A 23,909-nucleotide genomic window follows, 5' to 3' on the forward strand; every position below is an offset into this window, starting at 1 on the left:
CTCTTCAAAACAAACCTCATCATTGGCTTCTACGGCTTTTAATGATATGGATTAAGTAACACTAAGGTTAGCTTTCTCTCATCACTTTTGCAACTGAATCTGCTTGATCCTGCTTAGTAAAAAGTTGTTATGCTGTTTCCTTTTCTTTCTCTCTGTTTTTCCATAAAATTAGACACTCCCATGCTTGTGTCTATAGCAATGATCCTCTGCTTCCCCAGAGTGACTCATCAGGCAGGGGCCCTGGCTGACCAGCTTGTGTTTAAGTATTTTTAAAAAGCACTAAAGGTTATTAAACTTTCCCTGTGGGCTTTATATCCACCCCACCTTATCTGCTAGTTCACCAATAGGTTATTTTTCTGTCATTATCACTGTTCTTTCCTATTCCTGATTACTTTATTAATAGGTCACTTCTGCCCATAAGTCTACCCTAACCCTCCCCCCCACCCCGAATAACTGTGTCATTATGGGTATGTCTACATGGCACTGTGCAGTGCAAAGCTGTGTGAAGATAGCTGAACTAACTTAAATAAGGTATCATAAGCATTATAATCTCATCAATGCAGCCCTCCTACTTGGGTAATTAATCTTCCTGAGTACCAACACACAGATCCAGATAGCATACCACTGTTATACAGCTTCAGATAGCTAATATGGGTCAAATATCTGTGCATGCCCCTTGTTTACATAGACTGAATGCAAACCCGAGGCAGTGGGACTGTTTGAAGGAAGAATTACTATTCCAAACACAACACCCAATACTATGCAAAGACATTGTGGATCAATCTTCACAAGGAGATCTGGAGATTTTCATGCAGCAGACACATCAGTTGCAGAACCAAGGTCTAAATAACTTAATAATACTGAGCCACAGCTCAGTAACATTTAAACTTAAAGGCTTGAATTACTCTAAAAACCTCTGTTCTAATTGGGAGTGCTAAAATCTTTAGCAGGTGCCAGATGCCGTGACTGTGTTACAGAAAGGAAGGTTTCTAATGTATACAAAATAGGCAAAGTTTAGGTAGTCATATTTCTTTAATTTCTTTTGCAAATGTTACTTATTTCTGCCACTGGAAGGACTGCCACAGTCCTTTCTCAACTCTCTGCTAGGAGCTGACTAGTTCTTTGCTAGTAAGATGATGTCCATTAGGACTATAAAAATAATAGAGCATATTACAAAATAATAAGGTTTGCAATGGATTTTCCAGATGGTAGTGTCTGTGGGAAATACCCAAGTTATCAAACTTAGTGCCAAACAGTAAAACTGAGGACAGTAGCCTTTTAGATGGGAAGTAAGTTTTAAATGAGGAAACAGAAGAAACCTTCACGAATATTACAAATGTTAGGTAAATTTGAAGAAAAACACTATGGTCAAAGGGGTAATATAGCCTTTTTATGAGGTATGATGGCTTTTTTCTCTACAAATTAAGAAAACAATGATTCTGGGTTTTGTTGAAAAATACGTATATATACAATCACAAGCTGATAGCTAGATGGCTAAAATAATGTTTAAAGAACTTTTTTATGTCAGCATGGGAACTGGAATCAGTAAATTGGAAAACTGTCGAATAAATATAGTGTTGACTTGGTAAGACTGAGTGCTTTCTTCAATATTATATAGACTAGGACTATGATTTCAGAGCAGAAATTAAACAGCTGTATTTTTGAATTTTTTTATTTTTGGTTAAAATCTTCATTTTTCATGCACCTTCCTTTTTAGAGCTCTCTGAATAGTCCTTGCAGGGCACACAGTATTCTCTGTAGGAAACTGAACACAGACAGCTAATAGATCGATACATTGAATAAGCTTAGAATGTGCCCTATCCTCTGTTTTGGTTCTATTTTCCATAAGAAGAGACAGGGAGAGAATCAAAAAGCCATTTTGCCTTTTTTTTTTTTTTTTTTTTAAGTGTTCTTTTGCTAAGAAAGTAATCATTTTAAAGCTTTTTCTAGGATATTTGTAAATTATACACATAATTTACAGAAAAAGAAACATTAATGTTGTGCTTTCAAGCATTCAGATATTGGAAGCATAAAGACACTGTGAAAATAAATTCATTCCTGTTCCTGAAATACTCAGATAGCGTACTGAGGAATGTCATAAAAATGTCAATATAGAAATTAATAAATCTGGAGCCTGAAGAACAGAGTTTGTATAGCACATAGTAAGTAAGTTTTAAGCCAGCAAACTGAGCAATGCAGAGAGAGTACAACATTGGACACATGTTCATTCAGTCAGTCCTTTCATCTTGTGCAGTGAATAAGGGAAAGGTTCCATGGAAAAAAATGTATGTAAGCATGCAACTATTTGCAAGATAATCCTAATTTGCTAGTGTTTTCTATCTTTTAAAGTCTTTTGGCTTTACAGTATCAATATTGCACTGCTGTTTATGTGAGCAGGTGTGTAAATCTACAGGTTTATAAAAAAGCCTCACAGAATTATAATGTTGGATTTTATGACATATCACATCTAGATCTACAACACAGATCTCTGACATGAGAGCTAACAGTTACTAGCTGCAAAATTAAGATGCCATCCATTAGAGGAGATAATAAGCACATTTTGATATGAGTTTTCTCACTCGGACTTGTTCTGGAGAAAATCTGGCTCTATTTTAGCAAACTACTGTGGGTACAAGTGCTTCTGTCCTGTCTTTTACAGCCTGTCTTTCTCCCTCTTCTTCATTCTACATCTGCGTCTTCCTAGGCCCCTCATGTAGACTCTGTTCCTGTTCCTCACAGTACTCAGCCCAGTGCCTGTCTCCTTCCTAAGCCATCCCCAGTCTTTTCTCTCAATTACTTGTACAATTAACAGTTTTTCTTTATGCTAGGTTCTGCTTTTTCTCTCTACAGTCTTCTCCTGTTGCCTTCCTTCTTGTGCAGGTTCTCTGTACCAGTCTCCCTGAGAAAAAGTCCTCTTGTTCCCACATAAGAACTTTTTCTGATCATAGGCTATTTTTTTCAAAATTTCCTAATTTTAACAGTCTCACAACTCTCCATGTCTTTCCAGTTCTCAGGTCTAGCCAGTTCAAGCTTGTCTGTCACTTCTCTGACTTCCCCTGGGCTGTTGCATGATCTTTATCCATCCAATTGATTCCCATATGCAATAACTGATCCTATCACATTGTCCCCTTCTAACCCCTTTCTCTGTATGTATGTCCTACTCTTCAGTTCCAATCTTCTTTTCCTATGCTCCACTTTCTCCTAGACCTCTTGCCTCTTTTTCAGTCTTCTCCTTCTTCTCCTGTGCCTCTCTGTGTCATTCAACTGTCATTAGGTCATTCTACTGCACAGTCTGCACGCACAGGTGGCATTTCAATGGCAGGAAGACAGAAAGAACGGGACATTTTCAGTACCCTAATCTCAAAATGGTCCCCAAAACCTAGATATTTCAGAGAAAGTACAACTTATCCTCAGCAATTTTGCAATACTAAGATGAAGCATCCTCTGGTTGAACCAAATATTTGGAAAATTTCATTACCACATTTTATCAAGGTCTCCACTTAACATGTGTGAACTGAACTTTTTCAGATGTATACAACTTAGGTAAACACAGGCCTTTCTCTACTATAGCCAAAAGAGAAGGCAGCTATAGACTTTTTCTATGAAATGGTTGGGTTTTTTTTATATGGGCTAAAAAATGCAATTCTCCTTTACCTTTTTTCTTTGAAAATGTTCAAACATTCTAGCTTTAACTTTTAAATCAAAGCAAAACTTAATGTTCTGAGGCAGACAGCCAAGACTGAAAATGTAGTCCCGAACTGCTCAAGCTTATCAGAATCTGAAGCAGAGTATTACAATGGGAACTTATTCACAGCTGTGTATTATCAGTTCTGTCTTTACCATACACAAGCTCAACTGTAGAAGTAATAATTTACCCACAATAATGTCTAACTGCACATTATTAAACAACTTAATTCTGCTAATAACTATTTGGTTATTATCCATTGCTATTGATGTCTATGGAAAAACTGACTGTACTATGGATGGCACTTGAGATATTAGGTAATTCTATCACATTCACTGGAGTTATGTCGGATTTACCACAGGCAACTAAAACTGCAATCTGTCTTTCAGAAGGCAAAAAAAATTTGAAAGATAATCCACAGACTACCTTCAGAAGACACACCAAAAAGCAAGGAGATCAAAAGCTAAGATGACAACATTTACTGCATCTATACGGAGGCCAAAATGAGAGTATTAGCCACTGAGAAGGGAGGAGCTTATTTCAGCCAAAAAGAATTGCATGAATATGAATACTGTTTAGCATGAATCAGTATATTGAAGATGTTCTTTATTAATCATTCAGTAAAATTCAGTAATAGTATCATAATCCCAGTTATCTTAGGCTACAATTATTATCAAGCTATTAGCTAAGATAACAAACAATTTATCATTTAATGAGTCTATCAAGAAAGATAGAATTGTTCAAAGGGAACATCCAAAAGTTACCTTTTAATTAATCTCACAAAGAAGATAAAATATGTTATCTGCATTTTTTTAGACATAAAATATGTCCAGTTATATAAAAATTTTGTATGAGCTTTGAACTGCTGGCACATTGAGAGAGCATAATCTTTGTGCTCCTTAGGATTAGCAAAGAGTAGAACAAAGATGGACAAAGTATAATGGATCTGATTCCCAGAACGTTCTCTGTGCAACCTGTATTTTGGTATCTGCTACATATCAGGAGTAAAAAGGACAAGATTTATAAGAGATGTTTTCAAAGAGATCTTACTTTCTTGGTTTCCAGTGGGACTTTGATATTTATCTCTGCTTTGTGCCTTTGAAAATCTTCCTGTAATCCTCTACCACTCCAGTAACAGTGGTAACAGTGCATCAAAGTATTACTGTTAGCTGCTGACCTAAAAAGAATACAGTCACTAAGCATACCCCCTGACTAATTATTCTTTCAAAGCTAATAGAATGCTAGTGTATACCATTTAGATATATAATGTATTAAGACTGGATAGAGTCCAGTCACGGTATGGCAGAATAACAGTATTTTCTCTCTCAGAGTGGACAATCACACACACTCCTACACAGTGAACTGGTTATGAGTAAGAGGGTAGAGCCAGCTCTTCCCAACTCTGCTATGAACTTATTTCCTTTTAAGACAAGAAAGGATAGATAAGTCTTCTCTTCTTTCTCTGGAAAGCTGACACACTATTCTGCTCCATCTTTACAGACAGTATTGGGACAGAGAGTGAGTTCTTTTGTCCTTTGCTCATTGTATGCAGGCTGGGTAGAAACTAATCCTTTGTTATTGATTTAAAACACAATATACGTTTCAAAAATAATAGGAGCCCTGCTATTATGGTTTGTATTTACAAATACTATCTTTATTGCTACTGCAGAGAATCCCAGCATCGGCTCTCTGCTGTACAAAGTACTGTAATTTGCTTGAAGAATTTAGCCATCCTAAACCACAGTCTTTCAGACTACGTGCTGATCACATAAATAGTCCAGTAGAGTGTTATTTATTTAGTAGTAGACTGGAACTCTTCATTCCTTCCGGATTTTCAATATCGGATTGTAAGGACAAACCTTGCTAGACTGGAGGTGGCCTAAACTCTTACGAATGAGCATTTAAACCTACAAGGTCAGATTGACATTTGCAGTAATTCTTCAGGTGAAAGGTATAGAAGTAATGAAGACATACGCTCTTCTCCAAAGTGGATTGAAGCAACTGAACTTGAACTGAACTGAATCTTACAAGACGACACTGAAACGCCACTTTATTATTCTCACTTTAATAACGAGAATGCTCTAATATGGCTCCTGAGTCTATTAGGTGAATGGGAAAACTAGGGCTGAAACATCTCTGTCACAGCTAATAATAAAACTGTCATTGACTTTAAAGGAGTGAGGATTTTGCTTACTTTCTATGTTTTTTAAACCAATTTAAACAAATTTTAAAATTGGAGGATAATGATAAAACCCCCACATTTTCATATTCCAGGCTTCCCACAAGAATTTAGGTAAACAGGAAAAAAAGCAGCACCTCTCAAATTATTTAGTAGCACATCTCACAAAAAAGACCAAGAAAATCAGAATGCTGCTGTCTATACATAGTTTCAAAGATTCTTTATAATTAATCAGTTATGAAATCCTAATTTAATTCTCAAAAGATATTTCACCATTTTGTACAATGTGGTATCCATATTTTTTTCTCTTAGTTGCTACTCATACCTTTACAATTACTTTTTCTCTGAATAATCATTTCTTCACCATCAGTTCCTCTTTCTCTCATATTATCTCACTTTTAGTTGGTAGATTCATTTCTTGTTATCCTGCCTCTTAACTTCTTCCCTTATGACCAAAGGCAACATCCCTGCATATACCAAAGGTCATCCAAAAGCACAGGTGGCCTTTAAAAGAAAAACAGACAACCACATAGTTTATTACTGAAATATTAGTTTGAGCTGAGTAAATATGCTGAAACATAACCAATGTTTTCTGGCCAAAAACTACTAAAAAAAATACTGATTCATGGGTTTTTTTATACCAATTGCATTATGCAGATGCTATTCTTTGGTATCTGGTAAGCATCTAACAAGGTGACTCTTCACCTACTATGTCTTTGCCTACCTTACAATGTAAGTACAAAGACAAAATACAACCCACCCCCAAACCAAACCAACTCTCCAAGCTAATCAACAGGGAAAAAATCCCCCAACCACTCCAAAAGCTTCCGCGCACTCAGCTAAATAAACTCCTCTGAATCTTACCACTTTTCTTTGAAAGCAGCTTTCTGCAATTCCTAACATTATTTTTTTTCCAGACTTCTGTGATTAAAATAATTTATCAGCTCCCTCAATGTAATACTGTTCTGCTATTAGCACTATTCTGCCTTGATGCCTCAGACTCAGATGACTATAATTATGAAAAGGACTTATTAGTCTTTTAAATATTTTATGTAAAATATAAGACATGAATAATACTTTATATGACAATAAAAATGGTATTAAAAAGTAGTAATATGCAGCTTGTGATTTTAATCTTTTCTTCACGATACAGACTAATATATCCAAAGCCTACTGTACAACTTTTAATACTTAAAATATGTTCCTCATCTATTCACTTGCACATTTTTAAGAACATCATTTCACAGAAAAGGCATGGGAAGACCAAGTGTTCCAGTTTGAGGCATATTTCAGAATATTTACCCCAATCTTTAGACATTTTTAGGAGACTGCTTCAAGTTGCCATAACACTGCTGTAGTTTACAACATCACTGGGAAATCTTGTGCATTCTAAACAGAACATGGGAAGCAGATGAAAGAGAGAGCATAAAGTCCCCTAACAACTTTCACGGGTGGTTAGCCAACCACATACATGAGTGGCTCACTAACATTAATATAATACTGCAGTTTGTTTTCCACATCATGAACTTGAGAGCTATCCCAAAAACTAGTTAACATATCTAGAGGTAAATTCCCCAAAATCCTGAGAGAGGATTAAGACACTGTGGGATTGCTTTCAAACAGCAAGCAAGGAATGACACCTTGCATCTGCCATCACCACTGGATCCTTGTGGAGTCATATCCCCTCATACCACCATCCTTCCCACTAAGAAAACACTCGCCTCCTCCTTCACAAAAGCTACACAAATACAGGACTCCAGGAGCTGGGTGCCGAGATTACCAATCCGCCCAAGAGTCGTCGTTAAAACACAAGAGAGAGCGAAAATACAGGCAGAGCCGTGCAGGCACGGCACAAGACCCCCGCCGCTTCACCCACCCCCCTTCCTCCCCGCCCCAACGGTCGGCCAACGGCTCCCTGCAACGCTCTCGCTCCACCCCCGCCGCCGTGCTGAGGTGACGAGCGAAGCTTTCCGCCGCGGCCGCCTCGCGCGTGCGCGCAGCTCCCGGCGCGGCAGCGCAGCGCCGGGGAGGGGAGGGCGGGAGGAGCGAGGGCGAGGCGGCCTCGCGGGCGGGCCGAGGGCGCCCGGGGAGGTGGGGGAGAGAGCGCCTATATCAGCTGACCGCGTCCCGTGACGGCTCCGAGCCTGACGGCGTCTGCGTCGGGAGGGCGGTCTCGCTGCCGGAGCTAAGATGGCGGCCTCCAGAGCCAGGCTCTGAGGGGGCTGGAGAGGCGCCGCGGCTGCCGCCTGGCCGGGTGGAGGCCGAGGGCTCCGCTTAGTGGCCCTTCGCCCTTATCGCCGGCAGCGGCGGGACGTGAGGTGCTGGTGGGGGCAGGTCCGGGCAGCGCAGGCTCCTCGGCCAGGTAAATCCTAGCGGCGGGGGAAGTGAGGAGGTGGTGGCGGCCGCCGCCTCCTTCCACAGCCCCGGGCGGAGCCGTTGGGCAGCCGGGTCGGGCGGGGGGCGCGCGCGCGCGCGCTTCGGCGCTGGCCGTTGGCGCTGTGTGGGAAGCGGGGGAGCAGGGCGGGGGCAGCGGCGAGGGTGCCGGGGCAGATGCCTCCGCCAGCAAAGCCCCCCCCCCCCCCCCCCCCCGGGGTGGGGGGCGGCAAGGTGTGATGCTGTGGATTAAAACAAACGGCTCCCGGCCCCTGCTCCTTCTGCCCCTCCGGGCAGAGGAGGGGCTGGGCTTCTCGCTAGCCTCTGCCGAGTGTTTCATTGAACGCGCTCTGCTCCTCGTGCAGCTTTTGTAGCTGCAGGGGAGAATCTGTCTTCTTTGCTACATAAGTACAACTGTGTCCGTTAAGAAAGGATGCTTTATATTTTTTTTTCTACTCCTGGCCTCGGATCAAAGCACAGCCATCATGGGATGCTTTGGGAAATAACTTATGAAGACTGGGGGATAGCAGGTGAAGGCTTGCTCGTAGAGAGGTGAACTTTTTTTTAACAGTGATAATAGTTAACCTGAAAAGAAGAATAATTAAATGTATCTTTCAGAAAATCCACGTGGAATGTGCTTTTTTTTTTCTCTTTCTCCAAGGGATTTTGAGTTTCTCCCTTGGTTACTTTTCACCTACTTCTTTTCTTCTGAAAGTAGAAGCAAGAAGGCATACTAAATGATTTTTTTTTCTGTCTGCACTGAACTGCTAAGAGCTTTGGGGATAGAGCTTCCTGTTAGGTGCTGTGGAGCTTGCACCTTGATAGCTGCATCTGCACAAGGGGCTGAGGTCTGGGCTGTGAAGATGTTATACTGGTGCCTTTGCTTCCTCCCAAAAGCTTGCTGCTTTCAAGTCAAGGGAGGGGTTTGAAAATGCTGCTGGGGGAAATGTGAGTAGATAAGTTTATAAGATAATTAGCGTTATACTTATTAATGCACTTAAGTCTTCTACTCTGTGACTGTTTTTAAAGCTAATATAATCTGAAATGTTTTTCCCTGGTCTCTGGTGCACTTTTATGCAAATTGAACTTACAGTAGCGAGTCTGAGAAGAAGTTGAGTAGATAGCTACTTTGCTTTCTACTACTTACTGCTGATACAGTACTGCGTTTTGGAAAGTACTCCTGGCTTTAGGACTTACGCTCCTTGAAATCTAAACTTTAGCTTCTTGCTAATTAGAAGACTGTCTCTCCAGCAATAGGCTACTCACATGTACTGAGATGTGTAGAAAGAGAGGAAGGCTGGCATAGGGATTGCTAGTTACTCTAGTTTCTTCTTTGAATTGAGTTAGGAAGCTACTGTACAAACAGACCCAGTGTTACAGTCAAACTGCTTTGCTGTCGCCTGCTTGAGCATATAGATATGCATCTTGGTCTAATTTCTGTCTGCTGTAGACAGCCAAATGACAGAACACTTTACCAAAAGTGCTCCTGATTTCTCTCCATTATTACTGCTGGCTTTTCTACTAAAGTGTTTGGAGACTCAAAGCTGTGTGTGTTCCTCTGCAGCATAGACTTTCCAGGAGCCTCACTTGTCATTTTAGGCTTTCTGGAATAACTTTTCTAAATGATTTATCTTGTATGTATCACTGTTCCTCTGATGGCATGTGGTATTTATCATAGTTTCCAAATACTTACTTGTCTTGAGGGATTGAATCACTGGATATTTCCAGATTCTTTTTTTTTTTTTTTTTAAGTGATACTCTGGGGACTGCTCTTAATGGCTAGATTTCTGTTTCAGTAGACTGAGCAAATGACTAAGTTGTGTGTTTGAGGCTTGGTAAATGAAGCTCTTAACTTCCACAAAATAATTCTTCAGCTGATATTCAACTGTATATTGGAGTATTGAACCTTCAGCTGTTTCACCCCTCAGTTTACTTCAAAAAAAATTATCCTATTTCGAATTATTCTACTTCACTACTAACACTTAGAACTGAACCATGCTCTGAAGAAATATAGCAAGATAGCTATACTATTCCTGAAAAGAACACAGCTTTTTTTTCCCTTAGCGAGTAACCCTCTTTGCCAGACTAACTAGGGAGTCAGTTTGATTCATCAATTCAGAAAAAACTAGTGCAGACACACAAAAAAAAAAAATGAATATGGATGAAGCCAGTGATCCTAAGTGCTAGTTCTTCCTAAGGGAATGGGAGTAAGCAGCTGAAGAATGGACACTTATTACCATTACTTCTGGTACTAGCAGGGTCTGAATTCCCAGCATGTCCTGCTGAACTGCATCCTGAAGCACTGAAGACAGTGATGCTGCAACCACTGAGGCAGCCTGCACTAATGTTGTCTTAAAGAGCTGTGTGGGTCTCTTTCCTCTCAAAGGGCTGTGAGTTCCTGTGCAAGAAATGAAGAAACTTGTTTTCAAAGCTAGTTAGCTTTAGTTCTGTGAGAGCAGAGTACCGTACAGGGAAGAAAAAGCTTAATACTACTTAAAAAGAATCTGTGAAGATGCAAAATTCTGTCAATTAACAGAATTAACAACTGTGAAAGGTAGATGAAACCTAGGCAGTTAAAACATGTCAGTGCAAAAACCCTCTCCGTTGTTTAAATAGCATCTAGAACTTTTAAAAGCTAGCACAAAAGATCTGGAAACTAATTCCAATAATCTGTTGTAGAAAATGTGTGTAAGAACAAAGATCAACAGAACCTTGGGTTTTTTCAGTGCCCTGCTCTTGCTGCTTTCCAGTTGTTCTCTAGTTTATCCTGTAAGTTTATCTTTTCTCTCTTGAGGGGAGGGGAAGCAAAAAAAAAAAAAAAAATCACATCTCAGCTGAAAATACAACCTTGCTAAAAGGTTATTGCCCCACTGTACAAAAATCACCATAGTGGAGTAGGATAATCTTATTTGGGGCCCTGAAGTGCTACCTTAACCAAAGAAGGTTATAGAAAATACCTAATAGCATAGGAATAACCCAGCCAGGAAAAAATGTGATTTGAGTTCTGCACTATACTTTGAAACATCCAAACTTCTGACTTTATGAATGTGGATAAGTATCACTAAGTAACTACAGTTACGTCTGTTTGTTTGATATCTGCAATGTCACAGTTTCACTTTGAACTCTGCAAAGTTTTATTTGTGACTTACCCTTTACCCTTCTCTTTTCTCAGTCTGGTTTCTCACTATTTTTGATTATAAGAATATGAGAAAAATACTGGAAAATAGGAACTTGTTTGAACTGAACACAGCTTGTGTGGGGGTAATTCATATATCTTAAACTTTTAGGCAGGAAGACTGCTGACAGCTGTTCATCATGCCTTAATCTTAAGGGTTTCTGGTTTTGGTATGTGTAGTGCAAGCAAGAACAGCTTCAACTCTTCCCTCAAGTTGTTCCACTGCTACTTACAGGACTAGGAAAAAAATCAAATAGAAAAATATTGCTGAATTTTTGCCTTGTGGATAAGTTATCTTAAATTATCCAGGAGATAAAGGACTGCTTTAAGTAGGCTCCCAAATCAAGTTGAGAAAGGGACAATATTTTGTCTGTAGGAACTTGTTTTTTTTTTTTTTTCTTTTTTTTTGCTTGTATTTTGCTTTCAACATCCCTCCCCTGCAGACAGATGAGATGTTTATGAAATGCAGCTTTCAAGGTACTTTTTGCCTGTAGTCCAGTAAAAATAAACAGAACAAGGTGTTTCTCCAGTGTTAAACCTTTAGGAGCCACGAGTATGGGATACGCAGGAGCTGTGCTAGAACATGTAACAACAATCTTCCAGTTTCTTCTTAATATTATCTGATCATAGAATCAGTAAGTTGGATGGGACCTCTGGAGATCATCTAGTCCAAACTCCCCACTCAGCAGGGTCACCTAGAGCATGCTAGACAGGGTTGCATCCAGGCAGACCTTGAAGATCTCCAGAGAAGGAGACTCCACAACCTCTCGGGGCAGCCTGTGCCAATGCTCCGTCACTCTCACAGTGAAGAAATTCCCCCTCACGGTCAGGCAGAACTTCCTGTGCCTCAATTTCTGCCCATTGCCTCTTGTCCTGTCACATGGGACAACTGAAAAGGGTTTGTCCCCATCCCCTTGACACTCTCCCTTCAGGTACTTGTACACATTGGTGAGATCCCCCCCTCAGTCTACTCTTCCCCAGGCTGAAGAGGCCCAGCTCTCGCAGCCGTTCCTCATGGGGCAGGTGCTCCAGCCCTCTGATCATCTTTGTAGCCCTACGCTGGACTCTCTCCAGCAGCTCCATGTCTCTCTTGTCCTGGGGAGCCCAGAACTGGACACAGGACTTGAGATGAGGCCTCCCCGGGGCTGAGTAGAGGGGCAGGATCACCTCCCTCCACCTGCTGGCAACACTCTTCCCAATGCACTCCAGGAGACCATTGGCCTTCCTGGCCACAAGGGCAGGTTGCTGGCTCATGGTCAACTTGTCATCCACCAGCACTCCCAAGTCCTTCTCTGCAGAGCTGCTCTCCAGCAGGTCAGCCCCCAGCTTGTGCTGGTGCCTACGGTTATTTTTCCCTAGATGCAGGACCCTGCACAGATGCTCTGGGCCACTAGTGTGATCATTAAATGAGATCTTATTGTCCTAGATGCTGGTATGAGTGAAACTTTAAAAAGTTAACTGACTTAACAGAAGAATGGAATTTCAGATACAGGAGAAGGATAATTGTAACAGTAGGAATGTCGTCGTATTTTGTGAAACGAATGTGAATATCGTTAAGGGAGCTACAGTAGCCGCTGATAATATGGCTAAACTTGATTAATTATAAAACCTAATGTGTGTTATGGTAAATCAGTACATATGCTATCTCAGATAGTCAAAAGAAATATACATGACTAGATATTATAGTATGAGTTCTGCCACACACTGTTTTACAAGAATGAGTAAAGAAAAATAACTTTCAACTTTTTTCTAAAATGTCTTTGTTTAGTGGCATGATCTAAAACTTTCATCTTGCTCTGCTATGTAAGCAAAGAAGATGAGTGCTGAACTTCCACATAGCAGTTCAGAACAGCAGGCTGTTGTTAGCTATGTGCTCTGTTAAATTGCAGGAAAATGCGTGCAAGAATTGTTGCTAACTTTTGGAATATTTTGCACCTCTGATAGCGATTGTAACTGTGTCTCCCACTGAAAATGCTGTCCAGAAGCACAGTGATTAGTAAAACATTGAACCTTAATGATTTTTAGTAGTTTTAGTGTGAACAAAAACAAACACACTGAAGAAGGCAGTGTCACTTCTACTGCATATACGTACTTCACGTAGCTGTATGCTGAATCTAGTGAGATGCTGGTATAAAATTAGTAGAGGCTGCTGGTAGGTGCTTTTAACTGAATGTTTCTCAGAGCTGTATTTTTAAGACTAGATGTTAGATGCTCGTTCTGCACGTACGAGGACATCTTGCTCTAAATATTCTATAGAGCAGGTGGTATTCAAGTCTGGGAGACTTAATAGGGCTGATCAGATCCAATATTTAGTGGAGCTAGTCTTCTAAGCTTATTATTCCACTTACTAATGAATTAGTCATAGGAATGTCAAACTGGTTAAAAAGGGGAGGTAAGAGGGTGAGTACCTGGCAGTCTGTTCCAGAAGATAACAGTGCACTTCCATTCATTTTTGTGATTTTAATGTTGTGCAGAATGTACAGAATTGTACAGATTTTAATGTTGTACAGCTCTATGTAATTTGGACAAACTAACTTAACTGTGGTGGTGCAATTATGAATATGATGTTCAGATACTTGCACATGAATTAGTTTAGTAATACAACACAGTCCTTAAATGGAGGGAAATAGCGCAAACTTCAGTAATAATGCTGTTGAAGATCTTAACCCCTTATGAAACTCTGCTCCTAAACTTGCTCGTGGGGGATTTCTTCATGACAGAAGTCAATGGGCTATTAACTCTGAAAATTGGACTCAAATTTGTTTTAATGAAAAATATATAAAGATCTCTTAAAGACAAAATTCTTCAGTAAGTAGTGATAGCTGTGCTGGCTCTCCACCTGAGTAAAGGGATTCTTCATTTCAGGCTGTGCATTCCTCAGGTTCATGATTAGATAACTGCTGCAGCATTTGCTCAGAAAGTAAATAGACTTAAGTTGTAGGGGGTGGAAGTTAGCAGTGAGATAACATTACTGATCATCCACCTCAAAATGAGAAACCTTCCTTTTGCCAAAATAACTAGAATAATATGAACACAAAGATAATTGGGGCTTTAGCCTAACTGTTTTTAGTGGGGTACTGCAAGGGGGATTGAATTATTTTAGTGTTGCTTCACTAAGCTTCAAGTATGAATTCTTGCAGACTGTTTTCTTAAGCTTATGCTTTTTTTGGAGACACCATTGCATTAATAGCATAAACTTGACAGTAGTAGCAGTTAGAGTAATCAAGAGCAGGGATGCTTATTCTGACACATACAGAAACAAAATGAATGCTGTAGCAATAAACTTAAGTGTGGTAATTGCTAGCCTTGCAATGGAATCTCAGTATCTCCAATTAAATGCCTTTTATAGGTAATAAAAGCAAAGAGAAGCAAAACGGAGGTTTAATTTTGAAGTACTCGGCATTCAGCAGTTGCAGAAGATAGTGTTAGGATTCAGAAGTGTTCCTCAGAACTTAACAGCTCCTGGAGCAAAGATCCAGTCAGGCAGTTTTGGGGCAAGTTTAAATACATTCCTGCATGTATTTAGGGAATAGCTATTACGTGTGAATTAAGCGTGTCAGGATGTCAGTGGTGGAACTGCATGAACAGAAAGGGGACTTAGTTTTTAAGTTGTAAATCATAACGTGTGGCTAGTAAGTTGAGTTCTCAACTTTAAATTCTGTTTCAGATAGAATAGCTTATTTTCCAGTCTGTTCAACTTCCTCATTGCCATCACAGAATTGTAAAATACCCTTAAACCTGAATAAGTAGAAGTGCAGAGAATGTAGTATGATTACAATAATGTGGCAAATAATGGAGAATAAGTTACTATGATGTAAAACTGTTTAAAGAGTAACTGATATACCAATAAATGAGAAACTAATAATTCATGTCTGTCTCCTCAGGCAGTTAATCCATGCATTCAGTCTGCTAAACAGAAATATTCCTGATATATTCAGTCATGGCTTTAATTGTCAGTTCTAAGTAAAGATAAAGTCCTTCTCTTGAAGGATATTGATTGATTAAACTTTATTTTTTAAATAAAAATGAACACTAACAGAGTGTCTCTTCTTGTTTTCAGGTCTTGGCACAAGATGAATATAATTAGGGAAAATAGAGATCTTGCTTGTTTCTACACCACAAAACATTCATGGAGGGGAAAGTAAGTAGTTTAAAGGGTGTTTTTAATGTGAAGTTTCTCCTCTTCATTCCTGGATTTATCCAAGAATACATGAAGTATGCAGTTAAACTGAAACTAAAAGCTCTTGCTGCTCAGTGTCTGAACTTATTCTATCCTCACTAGCACCAATTTGGAGATTAATCATTGTCTCAGCTTCTGCATGTGTTACCATACTTTGGTATAACTCTAGAATAGATCTGTTGGCTTAAGCAACTTATGAATCTGTTGATCTTACAACATGAAGTATTAATTTTAAAGTGGAAATGCTTCATCCTAGAAGAGGTCATTTGAAGTAGTAGTGTCTTGCACACATTAATAGATGAGGGTCACTAGTCTGTGTGTGTGTGTATATATATATATATATATATATATGTATATGTATAAAAAAAATTGTTTAACAGTTAACCTATTATACTGTTGAGATTGTTTGGAAGACTCATATTACTAGAAATATACTCCATCCAAGTCTTCAGTAGAACTTCTGTCTGCAAAAGGTAGGGAATTTCTAAATAAGACTATCCATTCAACTCAGTATCTATTATAATGTGTTTTGAAGTCAGTTGTTACGTACTTGAAGCTTCATATCTAATCATAGGCATTTGCTTCACTCACATTTTTGTACCAGTTTGGTATCATGTTTCTTACATCCATAGTGGTGCTGTGCAACTTCTGGATATTTCTTGCTAACTAAACATTAGCAGAACAAAAAAGGTATGTTTATGTACATCAGGAGTGCAGGTACCGCTATATTCCAGCAACTCTATAGAAAGGTGATATCTGTCTGGTTTTTGGCCGGTGAGTTGAAACTGGCTTTTTGTGACTGTCTACTGATGCTTCCTGCAATTCTTTCTATCAAAGGCTAGGAATACTGGGAGAGGAAGGAGGATAGGATTTTGTGGAATAGGAGCCGCAAGTCTTTCTCAGCTCTGCTTTCAAGAACCGTGAATTTGCTTCAACGTCTAACCAGAGAGCAGCTTGTCTTTTTTTTTTTTTTTTTTTTTTTTTTTTTTTTTTTTTTTAACAGCAGAAACTAAGGCCCTAGGTAGCTCAAAGTCCAGAGTGGACTGAGCAGCTATTGTTTCCAATCATAAAATACTATTTCTGTCAAAGCAGACTCTTGAAAGTGTAGGCTTGAAATAAATATTTAGTTTGTTAGAATTCTAACTGATTCTTGGATAGTCAAGTGAGTTACGGTCCACACATCTGGATTCGTGTGGACAGGTGTGAAAACTGCTTTGTTTAGTAATAACCCCCTTTTTTTAAGGGGGAATATTAGTATAGTTTCTCCATCTTAAAGTGTCCTTATGTCAATAGAAAATGTCTTGTCTTTCTCTCTGAAGCTTCTGTTGTAGACCTGCAAATATGAGGGGCCTAAAATGTAGACCTAAAACTTAGCCACTTGTTGCAGTGAAATACATAGTACTCAAATTACTTCTCTTGCCTAGTACTTCCAATTAAAGAGCCTGTTCTGCCTGATGCAGGCGATTAGATAGTTTCTTTACTAGAATGCTACCAAAGCTTAAAACCATCTTATTCTAAGTGTTAAAGTGAGGGTTTCTTTAAACTCAATAGCCCTTCATTCTTTCTTAATGAAGGGAGAAATATTTAGTGTGTAGTTGCCTTTTCCTGCAATGCAGGAAAAGCTTATAAGCCTTTTACAAGGTGTGTATTTGAGTGTTAAAGTCCACTCTACATAGAACAGTAGTGTTCTGTGTATGAAACAGGGATTTAAGTTGCAGACAGTTCTCGGAACATGAATCTCTTCAGTCATACCACTGAACTTAATTCCTGAGAAGTATTTTATTCTATAGATGTTCTCAGTGTCATCTGTAGATAATACACAAAACTGTAACTGAGTGTGGAGTGCTAGATAGGCTTCTTTGACTATTCATATGAATTAGCACTTGGCAGAATGTGGGCTCTGTTCATGGCAGTTAAACTGCCTCATAGTAGTACAGATGAGACTAAGGCATAGATCTGTAGTACTGTAAAATTAATTAACACTGTTTTATTCCCTTGAGTGTGGCAATAAGGGGAAAAAAAATCTAGCACTTCTAATCAGGACGAATCTGCAATGTCTGACTTCTGCAGTCTTTCTAAGAAACTAGTGAATAGGTGATAGCCTCTTTAATGGGAAGAGAGGGCATTTGTTTCAAGTTCTTACTCTTAAAACAGCCTGGCCTTATCCCTCAAAGGACTCTACAATAGAGTGTAATCAGTGGTGAAGTCTTAGCCTGGAGTCTAGAGATATACATGACTTCATGTTTGAAGATCTGGTCAAGAGCCAGTTTAGAAGTCAGTTCTTACATGTGATCTAAATCTCTTCTCTTCTCACAACACAGCTTGAGTTTCCTGAATTGACCTAGGGAGAGGATTAAGGGAATGAACTCGGCAAATCTGCTTTTGTATCTTGTGTTCCTCACTGGGTCACGTTAGGAATGCTGAGTAATAAATATGCTTCCTATGTCTTGAAATACTCATGCTGTGTGCATAGGGTAGAAGATGTGGGACTATAGCATTTTGAAGCAGATCTTGAATTATCTGCTGTCTCTGCGTAGTCCTCTTAAACCAGTGGTTTCAGTGTTTCAAAACTTTTGTGAAGTTCTTCAGTACTTAAGTCAGTAAATTAAACCTTAAACAGTACTTCAGGCTTACTGCTAAATCCTTCAGAACAGTATAGACAAGTTTTTTTGTTTGCGAAGCAGATAAAAGGCAAAATATCTATTTAAATTGTGCACCAAGAGGAGGAACAACAATCGGTTGTCTGAAGTATTTTCTTGTATTCCAAGAACTGAAGTCCTCTTTGACAGCCTGAGTATATTAGAACTGTTAGGAACCTGAATAACTGCAAATGTTCTGCTTCATTACTAATACTACTTTTTGGATGCATCTTGAGCAACATGAATTTACACATAACATCTTAAAAATAAGAAACTCCACTGCATGGAAAAAACAAATGGGACATTAAACATCTTTAAAGTGGCAGGTCATTAATGTTTTGGGATTTCTAAGCTTTGAACAAAAGAATAAGCACTCATTTGAATTTCCATTTAAACTTCTCTGGGCCAATAATGGCTTGAACTTGCACTAATTTACTGTTTTTAATTATAGTACTTTGAATATAGGGAGTAAAGTTTATGATGTTGATTGTCAAACTGATGCTTTTGGCCTTCCTAAAATGAAAGGAAGAAGAACAGTACAAATAACAAGGGAGTAGTTCCGAAGACCTGTTGATTAGCAGTAATTTAGCTGAATCCTATGAAACTCTCAATTTGCAGCCCTAGTGCAAATGCTTAGTCTGACCTCATGCAGAACTGAGGGCTTGATGCTGCACGTCTGCTAAGTGAGAGGGGACTGCAACACAAGAACACAGAGAGAAAGGGAAGAGGACCTGCTTCTTGATGCAGTACCTAGTATGACACAGATGCAAAGTAGTTATTCAGCTGCTTAGTTGATCCTACCCTGTTGTTCTCAGTAAACTGTGGATTTGCTAGAGGAAAAACTTAACTGTTACACCGTATCAGTTTTAATGGAGACAGCTAGCCAAAGTATTTTAATTTGGTTCAGGTCCTGTTCTGTCAGGGAATAGTGACTAGAGCTAGCTTGTGTTCCCATTTGGTTTGGCTTTCTGAGCAGGACTGCGTCCAGAGCAAGTGCTTTAGAATAAGAACCTTATACAAAGGGAGTAGTAATGACTATCTCCTGTTTCAAATGTGCTGAGTATTAGTGCCAAAGTTTCCTGCTTTGGAAAACTTTAAATGGCCTCATTACAAAGAATTGGTTCAGGGAATGCTGTGTAAATTGTGTCCAGGAAATGGAAGAGTTGGTCATAGTAACCCTTTGACTTGCTACAGCATTGTGATAACATAAAGTAAGCTGACTTACATAGTTTATAACTTTGGTCTGAGGCAGTTGCTGGAATTCCTTCATGGTCTGTGTATTGGGTGTTAGAATTTATTTTGCTCTGTGTTGGTAGCACTCTCTGTTGGTTGCAGGTTTCAAGAGTTTTTCTGTACTAACTTGGCAAAAAAAAAAAAAATAGGAAAGCGTGTTATGAGGAAGTACATTTAGTGGTGTTTATTAATAGAAGGGACATACACATAGAACAGAGGGGCTTAACGTGTTATAAAGGCAAACTGCAAGCTAACAATTTACAAAATCTGTGATCATTTCCTAACATTAATTTATAGTATCCTAACGTAACCTTTGTAGTTCAACAGCGTTTTGTCTTAAGTTCTGAAACTAATACCATCCTGTATCTTCCAGGTATAAAAGGGTCTTTTCAGTTGGAACCCATGCTGTCACCACATATAATCCCAACACACTAGAAGTTACAAATCAGGTAACTAGCCTCCCTGAACAGAGTTCAAAACTGTTCAGAGTTTATGTTGACTTCTGTTCACTATCCAAAGTGGATGGTGGCTTTTAGAAGCTACCAAATCTAGGAAGATCTTTTAGTGAAAAATGAGAATGGCAACTGCTGCAAAAAAAAACCTAACAGGAAACTGGTGTTGCCTTCACTAACTCTGAAGATTTCTGAGAGATTTCTGTGCTTTCAGGTGATTTGTCTGTATTGGGCAAGAGGTAGTAGCTTGCTATTGGGCATACTGTTCTGAATGAATTGGATAAGTTTGATCACTGAGGCCCTATCCCTGAAGGGAGTCAGGATGCTTACTTTGCAAAGTGTCAAGTAGGAAGTTAAGGCTAAAAGCGCCTTGTGTGCTAGCTATTGTCTCATTATGGCAGGTTACTAGTTACAAGTGCTCTGGGATTTTGAGTGGTGGGAATGCAGTTTTGGGTTTAAGGCTACTAATGATATAACCTAATTACTTTGAATTGTCTAGTGGCCTTATGGAGATATCTGTAGTATTTCTCCTGTTGGAAAAGGACAAGGAACAGAATTTAGCCTCACTTTTCGGAAAGGGAGTGGAAAGAAGTCTGAAACTCTTAAGTTTTCCACAGAGCACAGAACAGAACTCCTTACAGAAGCACTGGTAAGATACTTTTTTAATGAGTGTGTGTCTTTGAGCAAGCAGTAAGTACCTGGTAGTCATTACAAGTTTTGAAAGTTTAATATACTTTCCTTCCTTACATTTAAAAAAAAAAGCAAGAAACAAAGTTGTGTTTTGAGCTGTTATGCCAATGTGCTTGGACTGCAGCAACTGGTGTGTGATTCAGTATTTGTAACTTTACTTGCAATTTAACAATTATGATTATAAAAACATTTAAAACAGTGTCAACTTAAACTTGGGCTTTCTGGATAGATTGGCTGTAATGTGTGTATTCATTCCTGGCTAACTTCTATTTAAAAACAGAGATTCAGGACAGACTTCTCAGAAGGAAAAATCACAGGACGGGTAAGTAGGCTTGTCTGAATTGTGCTCTTCAACTGATCTAAAGACTTCAATTTCCATAGTGTTCTTGTAAGCTGTGCCTTTCCTATATGCACTACCTAAAATAGATCTTGTAAGTGTGGATCTGAACTGAAATCTTCTCTTTAAAAGGAATCTTAAGAATTCATTCAGAAAAAGTAGAAAGCTTTCTAAGAGTATTTGAGTTTTCTTAATTTGGCCTGATCTTCACTCCAGTGCATGTAAAGAATGTTACTTTTGAAATAAGACTTCGCTATGTAAAGTTGTTACTTGGAGGAAAAAAGTGTTAATCACTGTTTAATTTGTAGTACTTCCAGCATTTTACTTTCTGCTAGGAAACAGTATTAGTATATCAGGAGTTCAGGATGTTATGCAGAAAGCTATTCTAAGCTAGAGTTTTTTGAACTCAGTCAAGACAAAATTGCTATTTACTGAATCTTCTTGCCTTATTTGATAATAAGAAAGGCAACATACAGAGCCGTGGCTTGTACTTTGATAGCTGAAGTCCATAAGACACAAAACATACCAAAAGCCTACTGACTTCCTGGTCACATATGATAAGACTTAAAATGACTTAAAACATTGAATAGAATAAATCTTGAGTGATGAGCATAGGAACACTTGCTGGAACATGGGGGATCTGTTTGTCTTCCTGTGGTCTAGAACAGTCCGTTAAGCTTTCTGACTTCAGTAAATCTGTATTATTCATAATGGACCTTCTCTGCAAGAGAAGAAAATTTGCACTATGATTTTTTGCTTAAGCTACTCTTGGTTAGCTGAATAATAGCATCTGTGCAATAGGTACTTCTTGCCTAATCAGATGTGCATGTGCTGTGGCCCTAGACCTTTTCCTGCAGCAAGAGACAGTTGCTTCCTTGGTTGGCTGTCCTGAGATTGTTACTCTTTCTTTTGAGATATTGTTTAAAGTTTGACTACTGATTTCATTGTCAGTAGATAGCTACTTTCCTTTGATTCCATGTTCTTATCCACAAAGCACTGAGGTAATGCTATAAATCTTTGAACTTTACACTCATGCTCCTTAGATTAAAAAAACAAAAACAGAAACACACACACACACACACACACACACACACACACAAAACGCAAAAACAAACTAGTTAGTTGCTCTGTAATGGAGAAATGTGGGTAGACATGTCTGAAAGTTGCTCTGTTCACAGAGGTACAACTGCTATAAACATCACTGGAGTGATACAAGGAAATCTGTGATTCTGGAAGTGACTCCTGGAGGTATTGACCAAATTGATCCTGCAACAAATAAAGTCCTGTGCTCTTATGACTACAGAAATATTGAAGGCTTTGTTGATATTGGTGGCTATCAGGGAGGTTTCTGTATCCTTTATGGAGGATTTAGTAGATTGGTGAGTACTAAAAACATGATCTTGGCATGGCAGTTAGGTTGTATAACTGTGTGTGGTAATGAAGCTTCAATATGATTTGAGCATACAAATACATGCATCTGTGGAACTCAGTGGTGGGTCCTGGCTCATGGCTTTTAAACAAATGGCTTTTAAACTTCCGTTAGCACATAACAGGGAATTTGTCAAAACATTTGAGAAGAATGTGTGCTTTTTCTTAACTATTTAAAAATTATGGAGCATAGAATAGTTAGAGTACCTAATGTGAATACAACCCACATAGTGGTGTGGGTTAAACCGACTGACATTTCTCAAAGTTACCGAAGTGGCACGCAGCATTATTAATCTAATTGATGGAGGATTCTGGGATATTCTGGAGGTATTCTGGGATAAACTGATCACTGGTGATATCTCCTTTTTAGGCATGTGATCTGATATACAGTAGCCTCATTTGAGGAAGTACTTGCTGCAGTGTAATGTTAGAGTAAAAAATTTTAAATGCATTTGTGTACTACAGTGTAAACAGTTGAAATAAATCTGTAGGAATTCATGATTAGTAGCTTAAGTATAACTACTTCAGTCACTACTGATAAAACATGAATCAATTTCTCCTGTTCTTGTACTGTGGCATGCTTTTCTCTGGATTAAAACTAATACATGACAAATCTTCTAGACCTTTCCTAATCTTGCCCAGCAAGGCTGGTTAGCTGCCCTGCAGATAGCTGCTGGGCCTGTGAGGGTGTGATACCCTCTCTTTTCACTCCTACTGAGTTGTCAGGATATGTTGCCAAGAGTGGACAGACAGGTCACGCAGACCTTTAAAGTAAAAACATGCTAATATGCTGTGGAGTAGCCCTTCCTAAAGGGTACTATAGATTTTTGAATAAGTAGTATGAACTTAATATGTGATCTCAGGACATCTTTCTCTTCATACTGTGTGCTTAGTGAAGGCAAGCCCAGCAGCTAAGATTCTCTACTGTTGGGCAGGTATATAATGAAGGAGATAAATGTGTGTTGCTTGTGCAACTTACTGTTCATCAGTGGGGAAGTAATGGTTCAAGGACTTAACCATGTGATACTTAATAGCCTATTTTCTTGAGATGGCATATTTTTCATCTGTTACTTTTTGTCAAAATCTGCAGCACCTGTTTGCATCTGAGCAAAGGGAAGAAATTATCAAAAGTGCAATAGAGCATGCTGGCAACTTCATAGGCATCTCTCTACGGATAAGAAAAGAGTCTTTAGAATTTGATCAATACTTGAATCTTCGCTTTGGGAAATACAGCAATGATGAATCCATAACATCTTTAGCAGAATTTGTTGTTCAAAAAATAACACCTAGACACTCGGTAAGAGCATCATATCAATATGTGGTTGCCCCTAAGTGCAAGCATTCTCTCTTCTAACATGTCCTTTCTTTAAGGAACCTATGAAAAGAGTACTAGCTCTTACAGAAACCTGTTTGGTTGAGAGGGATCCAGCTACCTATAACATTGTGACTTTGAAGCCTCTAGGGGAGGTAAGAGGCAACCTTTTATTAATACTACTTGAAACAATTTGAAGCTCTAAAAGGTGATGATAGAAATCTGA

General features: G+C 39.0%; 1 protein-coding gene across 4 annotated transcripts in view; it reads left to right on the forward strand.

The window, feature by feature from the left end:
- Nucleotides 1-8,055: 8,055 nt before the first annotated feature.
- DNAJC13 (DnaJ heat shock protein family (Hsp40) member C13) overlaps nt 8,056-23,909 on the forward strand; it is a 55,692-nt gene continuing 39,838 nt past the window's right edge. For all 4 annotated transcript variants that reach the window (XR_009957605.1, XM_062569417.1, XM_062569420.1 and 1 more), the window contains exons 1-8: nt 8,056-8,226; nt 15,473-15,553; nt 19,838-19,913; nt 20,416-20,565; nt 20,887-20,928; nt 22,122-22,322; nt 23,462-23,668; nt 23,743-23,838. Coding sequence is in view for 3 of the 4 variants with exons in the window: in XM_062569417.1 (XP_062425401.1) it covers nt 15,486-15,553; nt 19,838-19,913; nt 20,416-20,565; nt 20,887-20,928; nt 22,122-22,322; nt 23,462-23,668; nt 23,743-23,838 (840 nt within the window). In the remaining variant the exon portion in view is untranslated. The remainder of the gene's footprint in view (nt 8,227-15,472; nt 15,554-19,837; nt 19,914-20,415; nt 20,566-20,886; nt 20,929-22,121; nt 22,323-23,461; nt 23,669-23,742; nt 23,839-23,909) is intronic.

This window comes from Rhea pennata, chromosome 2 (assembly GCF_028389875.1).
Source record: "Rhea pennata isolate bPtePen1 chromosome 2, bPtePen1.pri, whole genome shotgun sequence".
NCBI classification, from domain to species: domain Eukaryota; kingdom Metazoa; phylum Chordata; class Aves; order Rheiformes; family Rheidae; genus Rhea; species Rhea pennata.